The sequence below is a fragment of the Wasmannia auropunctata genome, unplaced genomic scaffold, assembly GCF_000956235.1.
Source record: "Wasmannia auropunctata unplaced genomic scaffold, wasmannia.A_1.0 LD335365.1, whole genome shotgun sequence".
Taxonomy (NCBI): Eukaryota; Metazoa; Arthropoda; class Insecta; order Hymenoptera; family Formicidae; genus Wasmannia; species Wasmannia auropunctata.
This window is the reverse complement of record NW_012027525.1, coordinates 179,279-196,371: the sequence shown is the minus strand read 5'-3', so window position 1 is coordinate 196,371 and position 17,093 is coordinate 179,279. Positions and strand designations below refer to the sequence as shown.

The 17,093-nt window shown below is 29.2% G+C and overlaps 2 protein-coding genes across 2 annotated transcripts in view; one reads left to right on the top strand and one right to left on the bottom strand.

Annotated features, from left to right (window-relative positions):
* The window catches only part of LOC105457125 (growth hormone secretagogue receptor type 1), an 89,120-nt gene that overhangs the window by 3,178 nt on the left and 68,849 nt on the right, over window positions 1-17,093 (top strand). The window lies entirely within an intron of this gene.
* Window positions 1,285-12,655, bottom strand: LOC105457123 (N-(5-amino-5-carboxypentanoyl)-L-cysteinyl-D-valine synthase). The gene is made up of 13 exons (XM_011701596.1): window positions 12,184-12,655; window positions 8,108-8,293; window positions 7,647-7,922; window positions 6,815-6,970; window positions 6,277-6,503; window positions 5,890-5,952; window positions 4,752-4,962; window positions 4,313-4,480; window positions 3,909-4,105; window positions 3,248-3,443; window positions 2,165-2,528; window positions 1,621-2,071; window positions 1,285-1,500 (listed from the first exon to the last, which is right to left on the bottom strand). The coding sequence occupies exons 2-13, from the start codon at window positions 8,238-8,240 to the stop codon at window positions 1,360-1,362; spliced, it is 2,583 nt and encodes an 860-aa protein (XP_011699898.1). The 5' UTR covers window positions 8,241-8,293; window positions 12,184-12,655; the 3' UTR covers window positions 1,285-1,359.

The window sequence follows — 17,093 nt, the reverse complement described above, 5'->3', positions numbered from 1 at the left end:
TCTCTCTCTCTCTCTCTCTCCCACTTATTTAATAGTAGTAGAATTTATATTTATACATATTTTTGTAAGAAATAATTCATGCATTCATATTTATCGTAAAGTTGAAATTTATTTATTTAATAAATAACATACAGATGTTATTATGGCTGCATCTTAGCTATATATTATTTATAAAAAAATACTAATAAATAATTCTATCGACTAATATAATATATTAGTATTAATTAACATTTAATATATAACTGATGATATTGAATTGTTTGTGTTGAATAATTTGCGATATTATTTAATAATTAAAACAAAAATTCTAAATGAACGAATATATAGTTGAATAAATATATGTAATAGATTGCACTGCAGTTACAGATAAATTTTTTATCTATTTTATTATTCTATTTATATATATACTTATATATTATTTTGCTTAAATATGTCATATTTATCCTTTTAACGATTTTGCAATACTCCGATTTTATAACATATTGCATGTTGAACCGTGACTTATCAGGATTCAGTAAATTTGTACAAATTATTACGTTGGATTTGAGCGCCTTTATTGTTTATTAAACTTTTTCCGCGTTCCGCTTATTTAAATTATTATATAATATTTACAAATTATCGTAACATTTGTAGTTGCTACAATTATTACACACAATTATTACACATATAATCGTATATAATATTATGTATTTACAAAAAGATATTTACAAGTTTATTATATCACTTATGTTTCTATTTAGCAATTACCAAATTATCATTTCTGTTATTAAACTTACCGTGTTTTATGTTAAATAAAAGAAATGACTACAATTCGTGTTTTGTATTATAATATATCAATGAATTCTATAATCTAAATAACGTTATGTTGATGAATAACTTATAATTTATCACAAATTCATTGCTTCATAATACTTTTCACTTACAATACTTTTTGTTTAATATTTTTAATTAAAAATTAATTATTATATGGAAATAATCTTAATAGTGCGCTTTTAATATTTTAAAAATAATTAAAAAAAATTTTGCCCTAAGTCTGCTATAAATAATATTTTTAACATATTTTAATCATATCAATAAATAGCTAAGATAGATTCTTAGACTAAAGTATATAATCTTAAAGATTTCCTATGAAAAACAGAGAAACAATAACGAAGAATTAAATAATAGTCATTACATTTGACAACCAGTGTAGATAATTGTTCAGTATCGTGTGATTATAAAATTTCTGTTATTAATGTTTCTAGAAAATAGTTTTGAAATTAATAGATTATTAATAATCACAGATGCATCGATGAAAGGCCGCATTTAATACTATTTAATAAGTAATACTTTCTTTTTACACTATTTACTAAAATCATTTTAATTGATCATCTTCAATGAGCAAATTACCACTTGATTATCAGGAGCTTTGCCAAAAGGTTTAGTTCCATCGGGTGCCTCGTATTTATTCACTTGATATATTTGCATTGTTTCATAACCGTACACGTCCGTACCAAGTTGCTAAAGTTTATGTAAAAAAATATATAATATATAAGTCAAGAATTTTACAAAATTGTGTATATTTATATAAGTACTTTCTGCATTATTAGCCGTTATCAAAAGATTAGGTTTATTGTTTACCTGCGTGAGTGGACTGGTGTTTGTGGTGAAAATTCCGGCGTACTCTTTCTGTTTGGCGAGTTGCAAACAGTATTCCTCCATTTGTCTCATTACAAGTACGTTCTCGGCGGGATTCAAGTCGCTATTCGTCCCCATCATGGAAGTGTGAATGATCTGACCTTTGCCCTTTGGTAATTTGTGATCTCTGATCGGTCCTTCAAGATATTCGAGGAAATCGAAAATGATCATTAACTTAGATTTCAGTACCACTTCGGGCTCGTCCCAAACATCAAAGTTGAGAGTAACCCCGATTATTTTGCCGCTCTGTACCGACTTAATCACGAAACTAAGATTCTTCTCCACGGAAGAATTCCACATGGCCTCCATTAGTTCCCGATAATCGTCTCTCTTTATATCCGGTATTAACCACTGTTCCAAATCGGCCTTTGAATAAAAGCTCTCTGTGATTATTCTGCAAATTTCAATAAATATTCATCCTGATCATTTCACGCGTATATGACAGCAATTGTTACGAGTTCGAAATTTAGTTTTGCACAAAACTTACTCGATCGCGTCCTCCTTATGGCAGTCGTTCAATAATTCAAAGACGTATGGCTTCTGGTCGATGGTTTCTTTCAAGGGTTCCTCGTCGGACGACATGAGCTTCATCCGGTCTAATAATTCGGATAGACTTTTCGCCGTGATAAAATCCGTGATACCGATCTGATAACCTTGGTCTCTTAACTTGGTCACGGTATAAATGGAATTCAAGGAATTTCCACCAAGATCGTAGAAATTCGCGTTTAGCGTTACCGGCGCGCGTCCACTACGTCCGATTACGGACGCGATAGTCGGAAAGAGGACACGGGCTTTTGCGAGATCTTGACTTGGCACGCCGCTGTAGTCGCAATTCGTAGCAATGTTGTCTTCTGTGGAACAAAATTTTTGAGCTTAGTCAGAAAGACTAGAGTTTTTGAGTTAAAAATGAATTGGATTCTTTTATTTATTTATAATTAAAAGACATTAGATTATAATTTATTTTAAACGTTTGAATTTTTAATTTCTAAAAAGGAAAGATTATAAGTTTGAAAACATTGAAATTTCTTTTTTTTTTTTAATTTCTTTTATTAATTGTAATGCAAGAATAATTGTTGCTAAATACGCAAAATTTAATTACCCAAACAGCACACTTTATCTGAAGGACGTTCTCTGGACGTCTTTAAGACGTTTTTTGGAGATGTGTGCTGTATGGATACTTAATAAGAAATAAAACATGAAACAAAATAAATTCCTTTTGATTGTACATTTTATTTAATTAGCTTATATAGTAGAAACGATTAGAAAGATTATTCTAGTCTTATATAAGGAGCGATCCATGTTAAAATAGAAAGGAAGGAAATAAATATTCATAAACCGGTTTTCTTGATAGATTCATAACACATTTCATAGTTTCACATAGTTTTGTAGTTTTAAATTTCCATTTTTCTGTGTAAAAGATAAAATAGTTTCATGTACATGATCAAAGTATAAGTTATAATGAACTAATTAATATGTATTTCAACACGTTACTTAATCTCGAAGAGATTACGACATATAACAGTACATGTTTTACGTAACAGAACGATACAAAGTTATTGGTTTTACATACCGTCATTAGAGCAAGATAATTCATATTTCTTTAGCAATGTCTGTCGATCCGTTTTCCCATTAGTTAGAAGTGGTATATGATCAACAATAACAATTTCTGGTAGCATATAGGGCGGTATTGCCCTTTGAAGAAAATCTTCGATCTCTGATTTGGATTGGGTCGTGCCATCCTTGATAGTAATGAAGGCTACTAATGTCTAAACATGCAAAGTACAAAATGTATCCGTGCAGATTAAATTAATATTAAAAAATCAAGATTGATTTTTCAAAATAATTTTTAATCTTGATATTTTTGGGAGTTTCAATAATTTAAAGGTGATGCTTTTAGAATATAAATACGGATAAGTTACCAACAAATAAACGTTTTTAAAAGTTATGAAACTGTATAGTGGAATAGTTTGTTTAACAGTAGATACTCGATTTATGAAGCATTGGTATTCAATTGATAAATTCGATTATTTGTTACATAACGAGCGCAATCAAAAATTAAAGATTGATTTTATATTTAAAGCGATTAGAAAGATGGATGTGTGTGTTAATTAGCTCTAAGATAACATAAGTTTATAAATATTTAGAGTTGATTTTATAAAAATTTTTTTGTAAATTTTGATACAAGTACATTTTATTTTATACATTTATATATTGTATGTTGAAATATTTACCTGTGATAGTTCGCCGGGTTTGTGACAAAGAACTACGACTTTATCGATATCGGGTATTCTGGCGATCACTTTTTCGACTTCCGTGAGATCGACACGATGACCCCTGATCTTGATCTGCGAATCCACTCGTCCTTCGAAAATTATCGACTCTTTGACAATTTTAGCGTAATCGCCCGTACGAAAGATTCTCGGATATTCTGCAGACAAATCAGCATATTTTCAAACGTTAATTGCATAACGAAATTATAATTTTATACATTAAGAAAGTCACGACGCTTCGATTTATTGCACTTCTTGCTCGTAAGAGAAATCTACATTACGAAAAGGAGAATTTATAGGATGGTGAATTCTTCAAGTTCGAAAGACGTGACATTCGATTTGTTGCGTTATTTTATTTTTCTCACCTGGATCGATGGCGTGAGGATTGTCTAAAAATTTATGTGTATCTCGTCCGCGTAAATAACCCGCGGCAAGGTTTCTTCCAGCCACGATCAACTCTCCAATTTCCCCTTGGGGAACCAGTCGCATGTCCTTGTTTACAAGATAAATTATGCAGTTGTCGATCGGTTTTCCTGTAACAAAGACACAGCAAACCATGTCAATGTTAATTTGTTTAGCCATTAGAAATAAACTTTTTTGAAATAGACACTTTTAATTATTTACTTATAATTAAAGTTAATTAATAAATGTTGACAAACTTTGTTGCATTGTGTTTTATCAATTATCTCATTTTTTCATTACTTTTCACAACATTATTTTGTTTTTTCATTAAATTTTATTATTAGAACGGGAGTGTTTCCTTAGCTTAAATCTTTCGTGTTAGCGATTGAGAATTATTCTTACCGATTGGCACTTTCTCCATCCCTTGTAATTGTGTCCGTTTGTTCAATAGGTAATACGTAACATCGCCCATGACTTCCGTGCTACCGTAGAAATTAGCTAATATTTTGCCCTTATTGTCAAACGTGGCGAAAAATTGATCGGCCAGTGCGACCGACAAGGTTTCCCCGGAACAGATCCAAAGTTTCAAGCGATCGAGAATGTTGTTATTATCCTGTGCAAAGTGACAAACCGTACATTAAATTCAAGGTGCGAGTCGAACATTCTTATCGTACAAATTATAACGGTATCTCGAGTTATTAAAAATTATGTTGACGTTACATTTTAATATAACAAAATGGCGACAAATCGTATATTAAATTCAAAATGTTGCGAATCGAACATTCTTCTCGTACAAATTATGACAGTGTGTCTTGAATTATTAGAAATTATATTCACGCTACATTTCAATATAAAATTGCGCGAAGAAAGATGGATTGTAAAGATAACGAATAATGCCGTAAAAATTTTCTAAGCCGCTTAGAATAATTAGCATAATTTATTATCGATTATTTTTAATAGATACTTCGGCAACATGATTTTTACTAATCAAACATTTAGCTGAACGTTTGTAATTTATGTTGCGTAATTTACGCAACGCAAGTGTTACGAACGCAATTTATATTGATTTATGAAAGAATTTCTCAATTGATCGATACATTGATCTGGGAGTCACCGAATCGTGAACGTATTGGTTCTTATTTGTACAAGTATATTGCTTCGCATATATGTTCTGTAATGTGCATAAGCGTGAATAAATTTGTTGAATATATTTCCGAAATGATGTTGAAATGTTAAAAATACAAGGATATTTAAGTTTTTCGCAACTAAAGGAGAAAGCCACGAACATCAGTACATCTTAATATCCTCATCATCGATAATATTTCATGCACAGTGAATTATTATCATTCAGATATTGAAAACTACTTATTTTAACTCATTTAACTTAATCAGGGACGAAAAGGAAAAGCACGTTGTTTTTAACCTTTCGTATGGTGTTGCATAAAATCAAGATTAAAATTCCCAAGAAATTTACGCAATAATGACAGGTTTGCCTGTTTTGTAAAAGCGATAAATTATACGCATGGTTTTATATACTCACTCGCAAACTTAAATACATGAGCAATGAACGCAGCAACGATGGCACGAGGACCAAGCGTTGTATCTGAAACATAGATGGTTTTTCCCTCATAAATTAAATTATATTATTTGTTTATAATTGAGAGAATTGAACAAAATAAATTGAATTGAATTTTTGTATTTTATAATACGTTTGCAAAATGTACTTATCGAGTCCATACACAAAAGTTAGATTGGTTTTATTATACAATATCAAAACCCCTTGATTTCTTGTAATTATTTACTTAAAATGAATTGAAAATGCTTATTTCTTATTTATAATAATCTGTTTCCCTAAATTATTAAAGCCTTTTTACATATTTAAAATACTTTTGTTATAATTATACACGATAAATTAGTGAGTTTGTACCTGATGCTTTTCTAAAAGCGGTATGAACTTTTCCGGATCTTTAGTCACGCTTTTCGGCACAACTATTAGAGTACGGTTTTGTAGAAGAGGTCCCCAAATTTCGGGAACACTGTCGACGAAAGTAAGGGAAGTTTTGAAAACACATTGTTCTTCATCATCGGTGTATGGAAGTTCTCTCCATTGCCATTGTAGACGATTCAGTAGAGTGGCATGCGGTATAAGTACGCCTTTAAAAAGATAAATGTGTTCATTACAAACGATTATGCTCTTTCAGATTCTTATTTTTTGACAAACTGGATTACATAATAGGCAATAATTTTCTATTTTTGTCTTGTATTTTTTTACGTTTGAAACTAGGATTAATATCCTCTTAGGATTAATATCCTATAACAGAAACGCAATTTTTACCGTACGTAGTATTGAAAATCGAGATTTGCAATATTTTAAAAATTCACGAATAGCGGTACTTTGACAAAAAATAAATACGCATATGTGTTAAATTTTTACGTTGTATAATTGGCACAAAATGCATTATTACCTTTGGGAACTCCTGTACTTCCGGAAGTATAAAGAACAATGGCAAGTTGATTCGAGATCTCCTTAGCTTGTAATGCATCTTCTTGTTCTTGTCTAGCTTCTTTCAAAAGTTGTTCATGTGTCACGACCAGAGCTCCCTCATAGATTGATAAATCGGCTGACAGCAACATTGTATATTCTTTCGATTAATATTTTTAATTCACTTACTTAATTTACTTATAATTTTGTTACTTTTAATTATTCAACATTGAAAGAATAAGTAGAAGCGGAAGAAATATCAGTTTGATTATCTTTAATTATATCCAATCAAAATGAAACGTAAAAACTCAAGGTTCTTTCGCGCCTATTTATAGTTAAAGGAATAATAAAATCTATCCGCGTTCTCTCTCTCTCTCTCTCTCTCTCTTTCTGCAAATCGTTTTAAAATGATCCACTGATAGCTTTCAAAGTAGTGCCGTTAATTTTCTCTTTAGTAAAAATAACGTTGCAATGAATCTATATATACATATACGGCCTTGCGCGAAAAATTACATAATTATAACGAAGAAAAATTACAATATATCTCACGCTTATCGAATTTTTTATCATGTATTGTACGCTTTTAACGACGAATGCGTATAAGTTGATAGCATCGGCTTTAATTAATAATTTCGTTAATTTATTTCTGTAATTATATCTTTAAATACTCTTATATATGATTTTTATAAATAGACAAATAATTAAAAAATAAAATTAAGAATTACATAAAATTAAATTTAAACATTGACTAATAATCTTAAACTTTTAATAATATATTTTTTTATACATTTGCGTATAAAAAAAAGGACATTTACCTTCTTTCTCTACTAACACTATTAATGGTTGCGCTTCCTCAAGAATATGTTTCACTCTAGACATCGGAAATTCCGCATCCAAAGGCAGATAAGCCATCCCTGCTTTCAGTATACTAAGTAATACAGTTGGAAGATGATGCGAAGGTTTCATACAGACAGCTATTAGCGATTGAGAAGTTGTTTCAAATTTTTCGTATTTTTGTAAAGCTCGTGCCAACTGATTGGTGATGACATCCAATTCTTTAAAAGACAGCATGTATTCCTGGCCGGCATCATCTATACCAAATTTACATATAAATTTTCTTTTAATATAATGTTTGCATTACTATGTAGATATTATTTAACGGAACTAGTTAATGAAATTGTCAGAAATCATATTCTACTTTCTTGACTACTTTCCACTTGAGCCACTTTCTTGACGTGGATTCTATTATAGTTTATATCGAGAAGCAAAACCTTACCTTCGTAATATATCGCGGTTCGACTTGGATGAGCTTTTGCTGCACGACTGAATAGTTCGTGTACTAAATCTTTCTCCCGATTCCTTTCAGTCTGCTGACCTTTTAAAATCGATTGCTGCTGCAAAGTACCCATTTTCAAATGCTTGAAAAAATTGCAACTTCTTGCTTCGTATGGATAGCAAAAATCTAAAATTTAAGTTACAATTAATAATTCATTATTTATTAATAATTTATAAACATATATCAATATTTTAAAGGGTAAAATCTTGTTTGGAATTTTTTAAAGTTGATAGTTTCATATAGTTCAATTAATAACTTTATATAAATTCTTTTTATTCTATATATAAAAACAAAAGTTTGCATTTTATGATAAGAAATGCAGGTATGAAGAAATATGGGTATACATGCCCGTCTGAGATAAAATATTTTAAAAATAAATTATTTTTTTATTGAAACTCAATATTAGTTTTATTACTCAATATTAATTTTATTGAACATTTTAAGTAATATCTTGAAAATAATAGTAGGAATAGTATGATAAGTTACTATATTATATAAAATAATATATTAAGTTACTATATATTATATAAAATTGCATTATTAGAAATTAGAAAATGAAAAAGAACTTTTACTTCTGTATGTTACATACACGGACGCAATGATCTCGAAGATTTGAAGCTAATAATTCGTTCAAATTATTGATAAAACTGATTTTTTAAATAGATAATTTAATAGTTATTGTAATCTTTAAATTATTAATTCAAGAGCAATTATGATAATTTTTTTTTCAATTATTGCTGTAAGAAATATCAATAATACTTGTTTGATTTTTTCTATCTTATTAAACAATTTGTATTATGCTCAATCAATTATTGATCTCGTTAAGGATTAATCGAATGGTCCCGTATAAACGATTGCAACAGTGGTAAAGTATTTAGAAGACAGACGTTATTAACACACCTTTGACAAAGAGATGCATAGTTTACATTCTTTAAATATATCGCAGTGTAAGCGCATTGATGCGTGTAGAAGAGTCTGAGATACGAGACGAGATGTTTTACACGTGGAAATATGTCACGATAATGTTGCCGGCGGAAGGAAAAAAAGGAGTCATCGGAATTCTATAATGTTCTCGCCTTGAATCGATAAAAGGAAAAAGAAATTCACATATAGAGGAAGGTTGTTCACGCACACATTGCGTACAATATTCATGTTGCACTTATAACATATTCAATGCTATTAATAATACGCAATTATTGGATGTAAAAGCGAAGGATATAACAAAATTTAATCATGATATACCGAGATGTTATTATTCCAATAGTTAAAAATGTGATTTTGTCAAAATTAATAATCTAGTCTTGATTATTAAATTATAATTATTAAACTCATATTTAAATGATGAAATTATGATTAATTATTAAACTTATTATTATTCTGTGAATATTCCAATGATAATTATTGTTAACATTAAGTAATTATGATAATTTTGGTAAATCAAAAATAATTTTTTTTTTAATCTGGCAAAATTTATTTTTTATTTATATTGATTTTTTTCAATTTTTTTTTAGTACTATCTGTCATTCAAATTCCAAGTGCATTTTTTAATTTTATAGTTATAGTGATAGATTAAATCGTATGTAATGTAACCGAAATCGATTATACACTAATGCTTAACATAGTACGTGGCAATGTTGAAATTTGTTAATGCGAACGCTGAAACTTGCTCAAACGCGTTTTCTCGCTCTAATAACGTCTCGATTCAAATAATCGTATTTGCGTAAACATAGACAAATCTGAGACATGGACAAAAAATATATATGCTTTCTTAAATAAATTTGTAACAGTTTAAATTTTTATTAAAAATTTTAAAAATATGATTAAAATGTAGGATTATTCTAACATTTTTTGTATATTACAATGAAAATTACAATGAAGGTTGTTAGGTTGATGTCAATTGTAAAGAGTCTAATACCTTATACAAAGAAATTCACATAAATTTTTTTGTAATGAAATTGTTTCAACAAATGAACTGAATACCGAAATAATTTTGTTAGCAATTGTATACTGGTATACAATTGTCATTATAAACGCGTCATACAGACTTCTATATCGGTGTTTTAAAAACTTTTAATAAATATGCGTATTGGTCATAGATGAGTGTCATATAATTGCTTGGGGAACACGCTAGCATCGCTATCGTATCATTTTTATCTTTTACCGTTTGTTAGACTAAAAATAAGGGTAAATTCATGCAATATAAGGGTAAATTCATGCATTATAACGTTGGGTACGCACTTAGCGTACCCAACGTTATAATGCAATACTTATGTAAATGTAACCCAGTCTTTTTTTATAATGCTAATGTTCTATTAAAAGTAACTAAAAAGTAACGATTCGTTTCTTTTTGAGTAACTGTAACATGTTACTTTTCCGAGTCGGTAACTTGTAACGATAACTAGTTACTTTTTGAGAGACAAAAACTGTAACTGTAACTAATTACTTTTACAAAGTAACTTTTCCAACCCTGATTTACATTAAGCATTTGATTCCGAGAATATTTTTTTAGTGTACTCCTTTGCGCGGAGCAGATTATTAAATGATATGTATGTAAAAGCTATGTATTCGTGCGTGGCTGGATTATCGAGATCGGTTGAATTGAACAGGTAGTTAAATCTTAGATCCGAGTCGAGACTAAGTTCCGATTATTAATTTTTGTCACACGAAGAGCACATGTCTACTCGCGTCGAAGACAGCCAGACAAGTCGGCTTCTCGTTATCCGTGCGATCGCTAGATCTGTTTCCTCTAACCTTGCTTTGTTGTCTTGTTTATAATTGGCATTTTAAACGTATGACTTGCGACGTTATTCCCGACCGGTATCTCTAAGGCCTAATCGTCTCTGTTTTCTCGCGATATTGATCTTTTTTTTCTTTTTCTCTCTCGCGACTTAAAACTGATTCTTCTGTGTAACGTCTATCCGTATTCATTACTTTGTCTTTCGCCAACTAAATTTTATGTTTTACGCAAGCTAATTATTCGGGGTAGTGGCAATGCAATCGCCACATTCTAATTTGAAGCTATTCAGGCACTAATTAAGTAGATATCTTTACCCATGTTCTGGCGACACCATTTTTTAAGTACTTTATATGCTCATTATTAACTTTTTTGATGCAAAAACATTATTTATATCTCGTGCTAAGTGCACACATGAATAACGCACATTATTGTCATTTGATGAATCAAATTCTATATTAAATGTGTATCCTTGTTAACAAAGTTTGCAGCAAGATTTTACAAGATCTGTTTTCGACAAACTTGACAATCAGTATAGCGATATTATCGAATAATTTTGTATACGAGTATTACATTATATCAGTATTTATACGAATTGGTTTTAATTTCGATTATTATATAAAATCGAAAAATATTTGTACATTATTGAATATTTTTTTATATCATTTTTAATCTCTGGTTATACACCTATATAACACGTATTTTTAGTGTATAAAGTAAAAGACGAATATTTCGTTTAAGTAAAAAATGATATGCACAGTTTATATAATTATATATTTTTACTTATTTTATATCTTTACCCTTTAAAATATATCAATATGCATTTATAAATCGTTCTGCATGTAGTAAAACGCCGTCATATGCATTTTTATTCGAATTATGCGGTATATTTTATGAATATTATACAAAAGATCTAAATAAAAATATATGGCCTCTTTTTTAAAATCATATTTTGGAAAATTTTAGTAACATAAAAATAAAATCGTGCAAAAAGATTAGAACACATTTTTATAAAATTTAATTGTGCTCTTAGCAATGTTTGATTTTAATTTGCTTTGAATATTAGAATTAAATATTTTAAATCTTTTGTAAGAAAATTTCAAGTAAGCGTTCAATTTTTAAGTAAGCGCTTGCACTTATTATCTATTATACTATATTACGATATTATGTTATAATGATAAAAGTTATTTTTCATTAGTTTACCGCGTAATTCATTAATATATTGTATTAAAAAATAGTTTCCGCGATTTACACTTTGCTCATCACATCGACATTCACTCACCTTTCTCTTTTTCTATCCCTCTTTTATCACTCTGTTCTACTTGGCTTTCTATTTGTCTCCGGCAACGAGCAATTTCAGGGAGAGCTAACACTTTTGCGTTGTTGCTGACACTGCCAACGCGACTGTCGAAATACGACAATTCTGGTTCCCTTTCACTCGTACATATACTCCGTTTTTCCTTTCTTTGACCGAACACTTGACTCCACTCGGCAATTCCTTTCTGAAAACTCGCACTTCTTGTTAATTTTTTCCGATCCTCTTATTGTCTCTCGTAGTTTTCTTTTTTCACACTTGATTCCTTCTTTCCGGTTATTCCGGTTATTTCCTGACTCTTCTTCTTCACGGCACCCAACTCAGGCACCCAACTTAGTGTGACGCGGTTTTTGTACACAGCGCTACCTTAACGTTTGGTCATCGGCGGGCTACTAAGAGAGAATGCCTTCTCCGGTTGATATGTCTAGTACTCTTATATAGAACCGACCACGAGGACTCTGAATTGTGTTCGACGTCCCCCATACGGATACCACTACATATTATCTCTGCGCCACTCTAGCGACCGTTGGTCTGTCTTCCCGTCAGTGTTTTCTTGGATCACTCGTGCATGATTTAAAACTTTTTTCTAGATCGTCTACTTAATTTCCGCGAATAGCCTTTGATTTGCTTGAAAGTCTGAGATCGGCGTAAATTAAATCCGTATATAATTTTAATTCATTAAACAGAAATAAACTTAATTAGTCTTACATTAAGCTAATACATCTATAATTGTATTTTTGCGGATAAATTATATTAAATGATTATCGCTCATATTTCTCATAGCATCTTAATAAGCTGTAAGAAGTTGTAAGTATTAAATTCTTCCATTTTATGGTACGACTAGACTTTTTTTTCCAACATGAGAATTACGTCTAAATTATGTGTAATCTTTATTATTAATATATTATATACAACGTAATATTATTGTACTTATTTTCTGTTAAATTACAACCCTGGTAAAATTTTAATAATAATTTTCAATTATAACAAAAGTTTTATTTCTTTGTTTTATTGCATTTAGTAATAATATAATAATAATACTATATTTTGGCGAATATTAAAATACAAATATTAATTATTTTTACATTATAAGACATAGTTTAAATCGATTATGACATCGATTTTGTTCTTGTTATTTCCATGATTATTTTAAATTATCTGTATACTTGTTGCAAGGACAAGTTGATAATTCTTAAATATTCATCGACCGAAGTGAAACATTGAAAAATTCAAATCAATCAATCGCACGTGGCATTACGAATTACGATTCGATTAGTTCAATGTTATGATTTCACAAAGCGAATAAAAAGATTAAGCAATCTTGAAACTAATTATTGTTTTGTTAGGTAACTTTTTCTTTCAGACACATTTCACAAAGATGTCTTTTTTCTAATTATTTATTTATTTTATATTTTATGCCGCAGGAGAAATGTATGTGATTGCGAAGAATTATTATTGACCACATAACCGCGAATATTAATTTGCTGTAAATAAATTTGCGAAATAAAACATACTACGATCATTATATTACAATTATACCGGTTATACTTTGATTATTTTGAGCACAATATATGAAAGATACGCATTTAATATGATATATAAGAAGATATTAAAAAATTGTTACATAAAGTTTTATTTGGCGTCTCAAAAGTTTTTAGAACAACGTGATGACTTCGCAATACATCTTGAATTTGTTAACGAAAGTCTGAGATCGGCGTGTACGTAATTTAAATCCGCATAATTTGAATCCATTGAATAAATAAATTCTATTTTTACATTATGTGTTAATACAATCCGTAATTGTGTTTTATTTTTACATAGATTATATCAAATAATTAACGTATACAATATACGTATACAGTATACGTATTGAGATGCCAGTGGGAAAATACGATTAGAAAAGAAGTATGATTCAGATAGAGGAATATGCGTAAAAATATACGAAATACGAGTAGCATGAAATGACATATTCCGTTAATTATGAGTATGCGTCGCGTACGCGCGTCACGCGCGTGACGTATATCTGGTTTACCGGTGAAGAATGCGTAGACTCATTGTCAGAAGAATGAACGGAACTTCCAGATTGAATCTCCATTTTCCTAAATTACTTTCGTTGAATTCATTTTTTACTATTAGATTCTTCTACGTCAGAAAATTACCGATGATTATGTATGAAAATGATTAAATGATTGACTAGCGCAACAAAATGTAATTGATACTCGTATATTACATATTTTTTTTATGATTTACCTTTAGGAACATTTAAATAAGATTATATTATTCGAGGTATTCCATTAGCTTTTCTTGAGTAATCTTTTATTTGAAAATTCATTTGTTTTTAATTCGATCTCTATTTGATATTTTATCTTTTTTTAAGAAAAATTATTTTATTATCTTTTACTTTTTTTATTTACTTAATGGATTAAGTTTAATAGAAGGTAAAGGTAATAGAAGAAGCAAAATAAACGTTCAAACATAACTTTTAATATTTTTATTTGCGTAAGATTAGATCTCTTTTGTTATAACCCTTAAACTATATTAAATATTTTATTATAACGTTTACCATTATTGTTTTGAGAACGCCCTAACATTAAAATTGTTATAGACGATAAGATGCAAATCTTGTAGCTACAATGTTCTTTACGTAATAATCCCGTATCTGTCTTGCAGGTATTCCATCAGATCGTTAAATATTGGAGGTCATTCTATTGCTATAGTGTAATTAAAGTCGCATGATTAATAAATAAAACTTGTATAATCCAATAGTGTAATAATGTAACCGTATTGCATATGATGAATTTGCTTGTGGTTTTCCCGAGTTTGAACGTTGCAAACGTAATTCCTTCCTTAGGAAGTAAAACAGGAAAAATTTCTGTGTATTTATATCGTAGTAATAATCAGAATACCACGTCACAGTTTGCAGCGATATTAGTCATTTAGTTCGTAGACTCGTGCTAAACTCGATGTGAAAAGGGGAGAATCTAATATAAACGAGATAACTCTCCTGTTATACTGCAATCTTTCTATTACTACAATAGATGCAATCAATAAAAATCTTTATAATTCTGAAGGAAACATAGTAATTGAGTATTGTTTCTTATATTAATAAAAATATATGTACGAATTTATATTCGTAATTTATACTCAAAATTTTAAAATTTAGATGACATTTTTTTATTATAATTAATAATAATTCTTTATCAGATTTGTTCTTCCAACTATGAATACATAAATAATCTTTATATGTATTGAAAATGAATTTTTTTGTATTTACTTTACTCATTTCAACATTTATATTTATACAAAATGAAATATTGAAATGGATAAATATATTGCAAATATATTAGTAAATATATTAGTAAATAATTACAAGATAGAAGTGGAAAATGAGAAAGATTAGATAGGGGGAAAAAAGTAGAAGCCAAATTAAAACTCTGGCGAAGAATGACAGTTGAACTCGGATCATGAATCAAAGACGACAATTAAAGAGTCACGCAATTGCGATCAGTTTAAAATGTGTCTTTTAAAAGAGATTTTTAGATTGATAAAAATTTTACGTGACCAAGAACGAGGCAACTTCGGATTCTCTTGTTTTCATGCATGTATAATTATTTCATTCTTAATTTATTCTGTAAAAGATTTAAAATTAAAATACTATTTTATTTATATATTCATGATTATGTAATTAACCACGCTCTTGTTAAAAAATTAAATTTTGATTTGCAAATTTATTTGTGCATCTTTAATTTATTTTGTTATTTTACTTTAGATTTATTTTAGGATGCTTATAATGTGACACATAATAACTTTTTAAAATATTAAAAAATTTTTTTCTCATTTTTGTTGCTCATACAAAAAATGTTGAAAACGCAATAGCTTACATTCGTCTTCTAAGAAACGTATCTAAGCAAACTCGTGAGTTTATCAATAATGTGTTAATAATTAACACATTTTTACGGTAGAATCATTATCTGCATTAAAAAAAATTTATTGTATTCGAGAGGAAAGCGGTAGAACTCCAAGGTCTACGCTTACTTTTATGTTTCATAAAACCTCGTCCTCGATTTTTTAATACGAGTTTGCAATAGTAATACGTAAAATTTATCTTGCCTATATCGATTCCTTTAATTTTATATTGTTATAATTTAATTTTATATTTCTATTATTAATTTTATAATATCACGATTTAACGAATTGTACATAGGATTTTTATTTAAATTTTTCTTATTTAGTTAACAAGTTGTTATAATACAAGTTATAAATACAACAGATGTTAGCAAATAATATATTTGCCGTGTTACACTTTCAAAGCAAGAGAATCCTTTTGCAACGGTTGTCAATCACTTTCAGTTAAGCCAGTCTCAGCATTCCTCAATGACACATACTGATTCTTAAAGTACCCAGAGGCCATTATACGTTCAGTTATGAATGGTGAGAACATATTCTGAAAAAAACGTACGTGCGCTGTAATATATGCAGTCTAAATCAAATGAGAATAATCAAGCATGTTACTAAATGCTTGCCAATTATCATGACAGAATCTTATCTACGAGCTATTCAATCTTGAGGTTACTAAATTAATCTAATAGCACAAAAACGCACATACATTGAGATAAAGGTTTATTTATAAACGGTGTTAATGCATTAATGCAATAATTTAATTCATGCAGTTTAATTTTATTGATTTAAATAAAACACTTCTTGTAAACTTTAAAAATATGTCAATATAAATTATAAAATTTTGTTTGGTTAATTTTTGAAGTAAATGTGCAATATGACGTCTTGAAAAATGATTAAAAAGTACGTATACATATAAATCATATCTCTCTCTCTCTCTCTCTCTCTCTCTCTCTCTCTCTCTCCCTCCCTCCCTCCCT

What these genes read in the sequence shown, in the direction of transcription:
- LOC105457123 (XM_011701596.1), bottom strand. Translation starts at nt 8,240, where the DNA reads ATGGGTACTTTGCAGCAGCAATCGATTTTAAAAGGTCAGCAGACTGAA. An exon ending in TCATGTATTTAAGTTTGCGA is followed by an intron (nt 4,963 to 5,889) that starts GTGAGTATATAA and finishes CACTTTGCACAG; the next exon opens with GATAATAACAACATTCTCGA. An exon ending in AACCCGGCGAACTATCACAG is followed by an intron (nt 3,444 to 3,908) that starts GTAAATATTTCA and finishes TTGCATGTTTAG; the next exon opens with ACATTAGTAGCCTTCATTAC.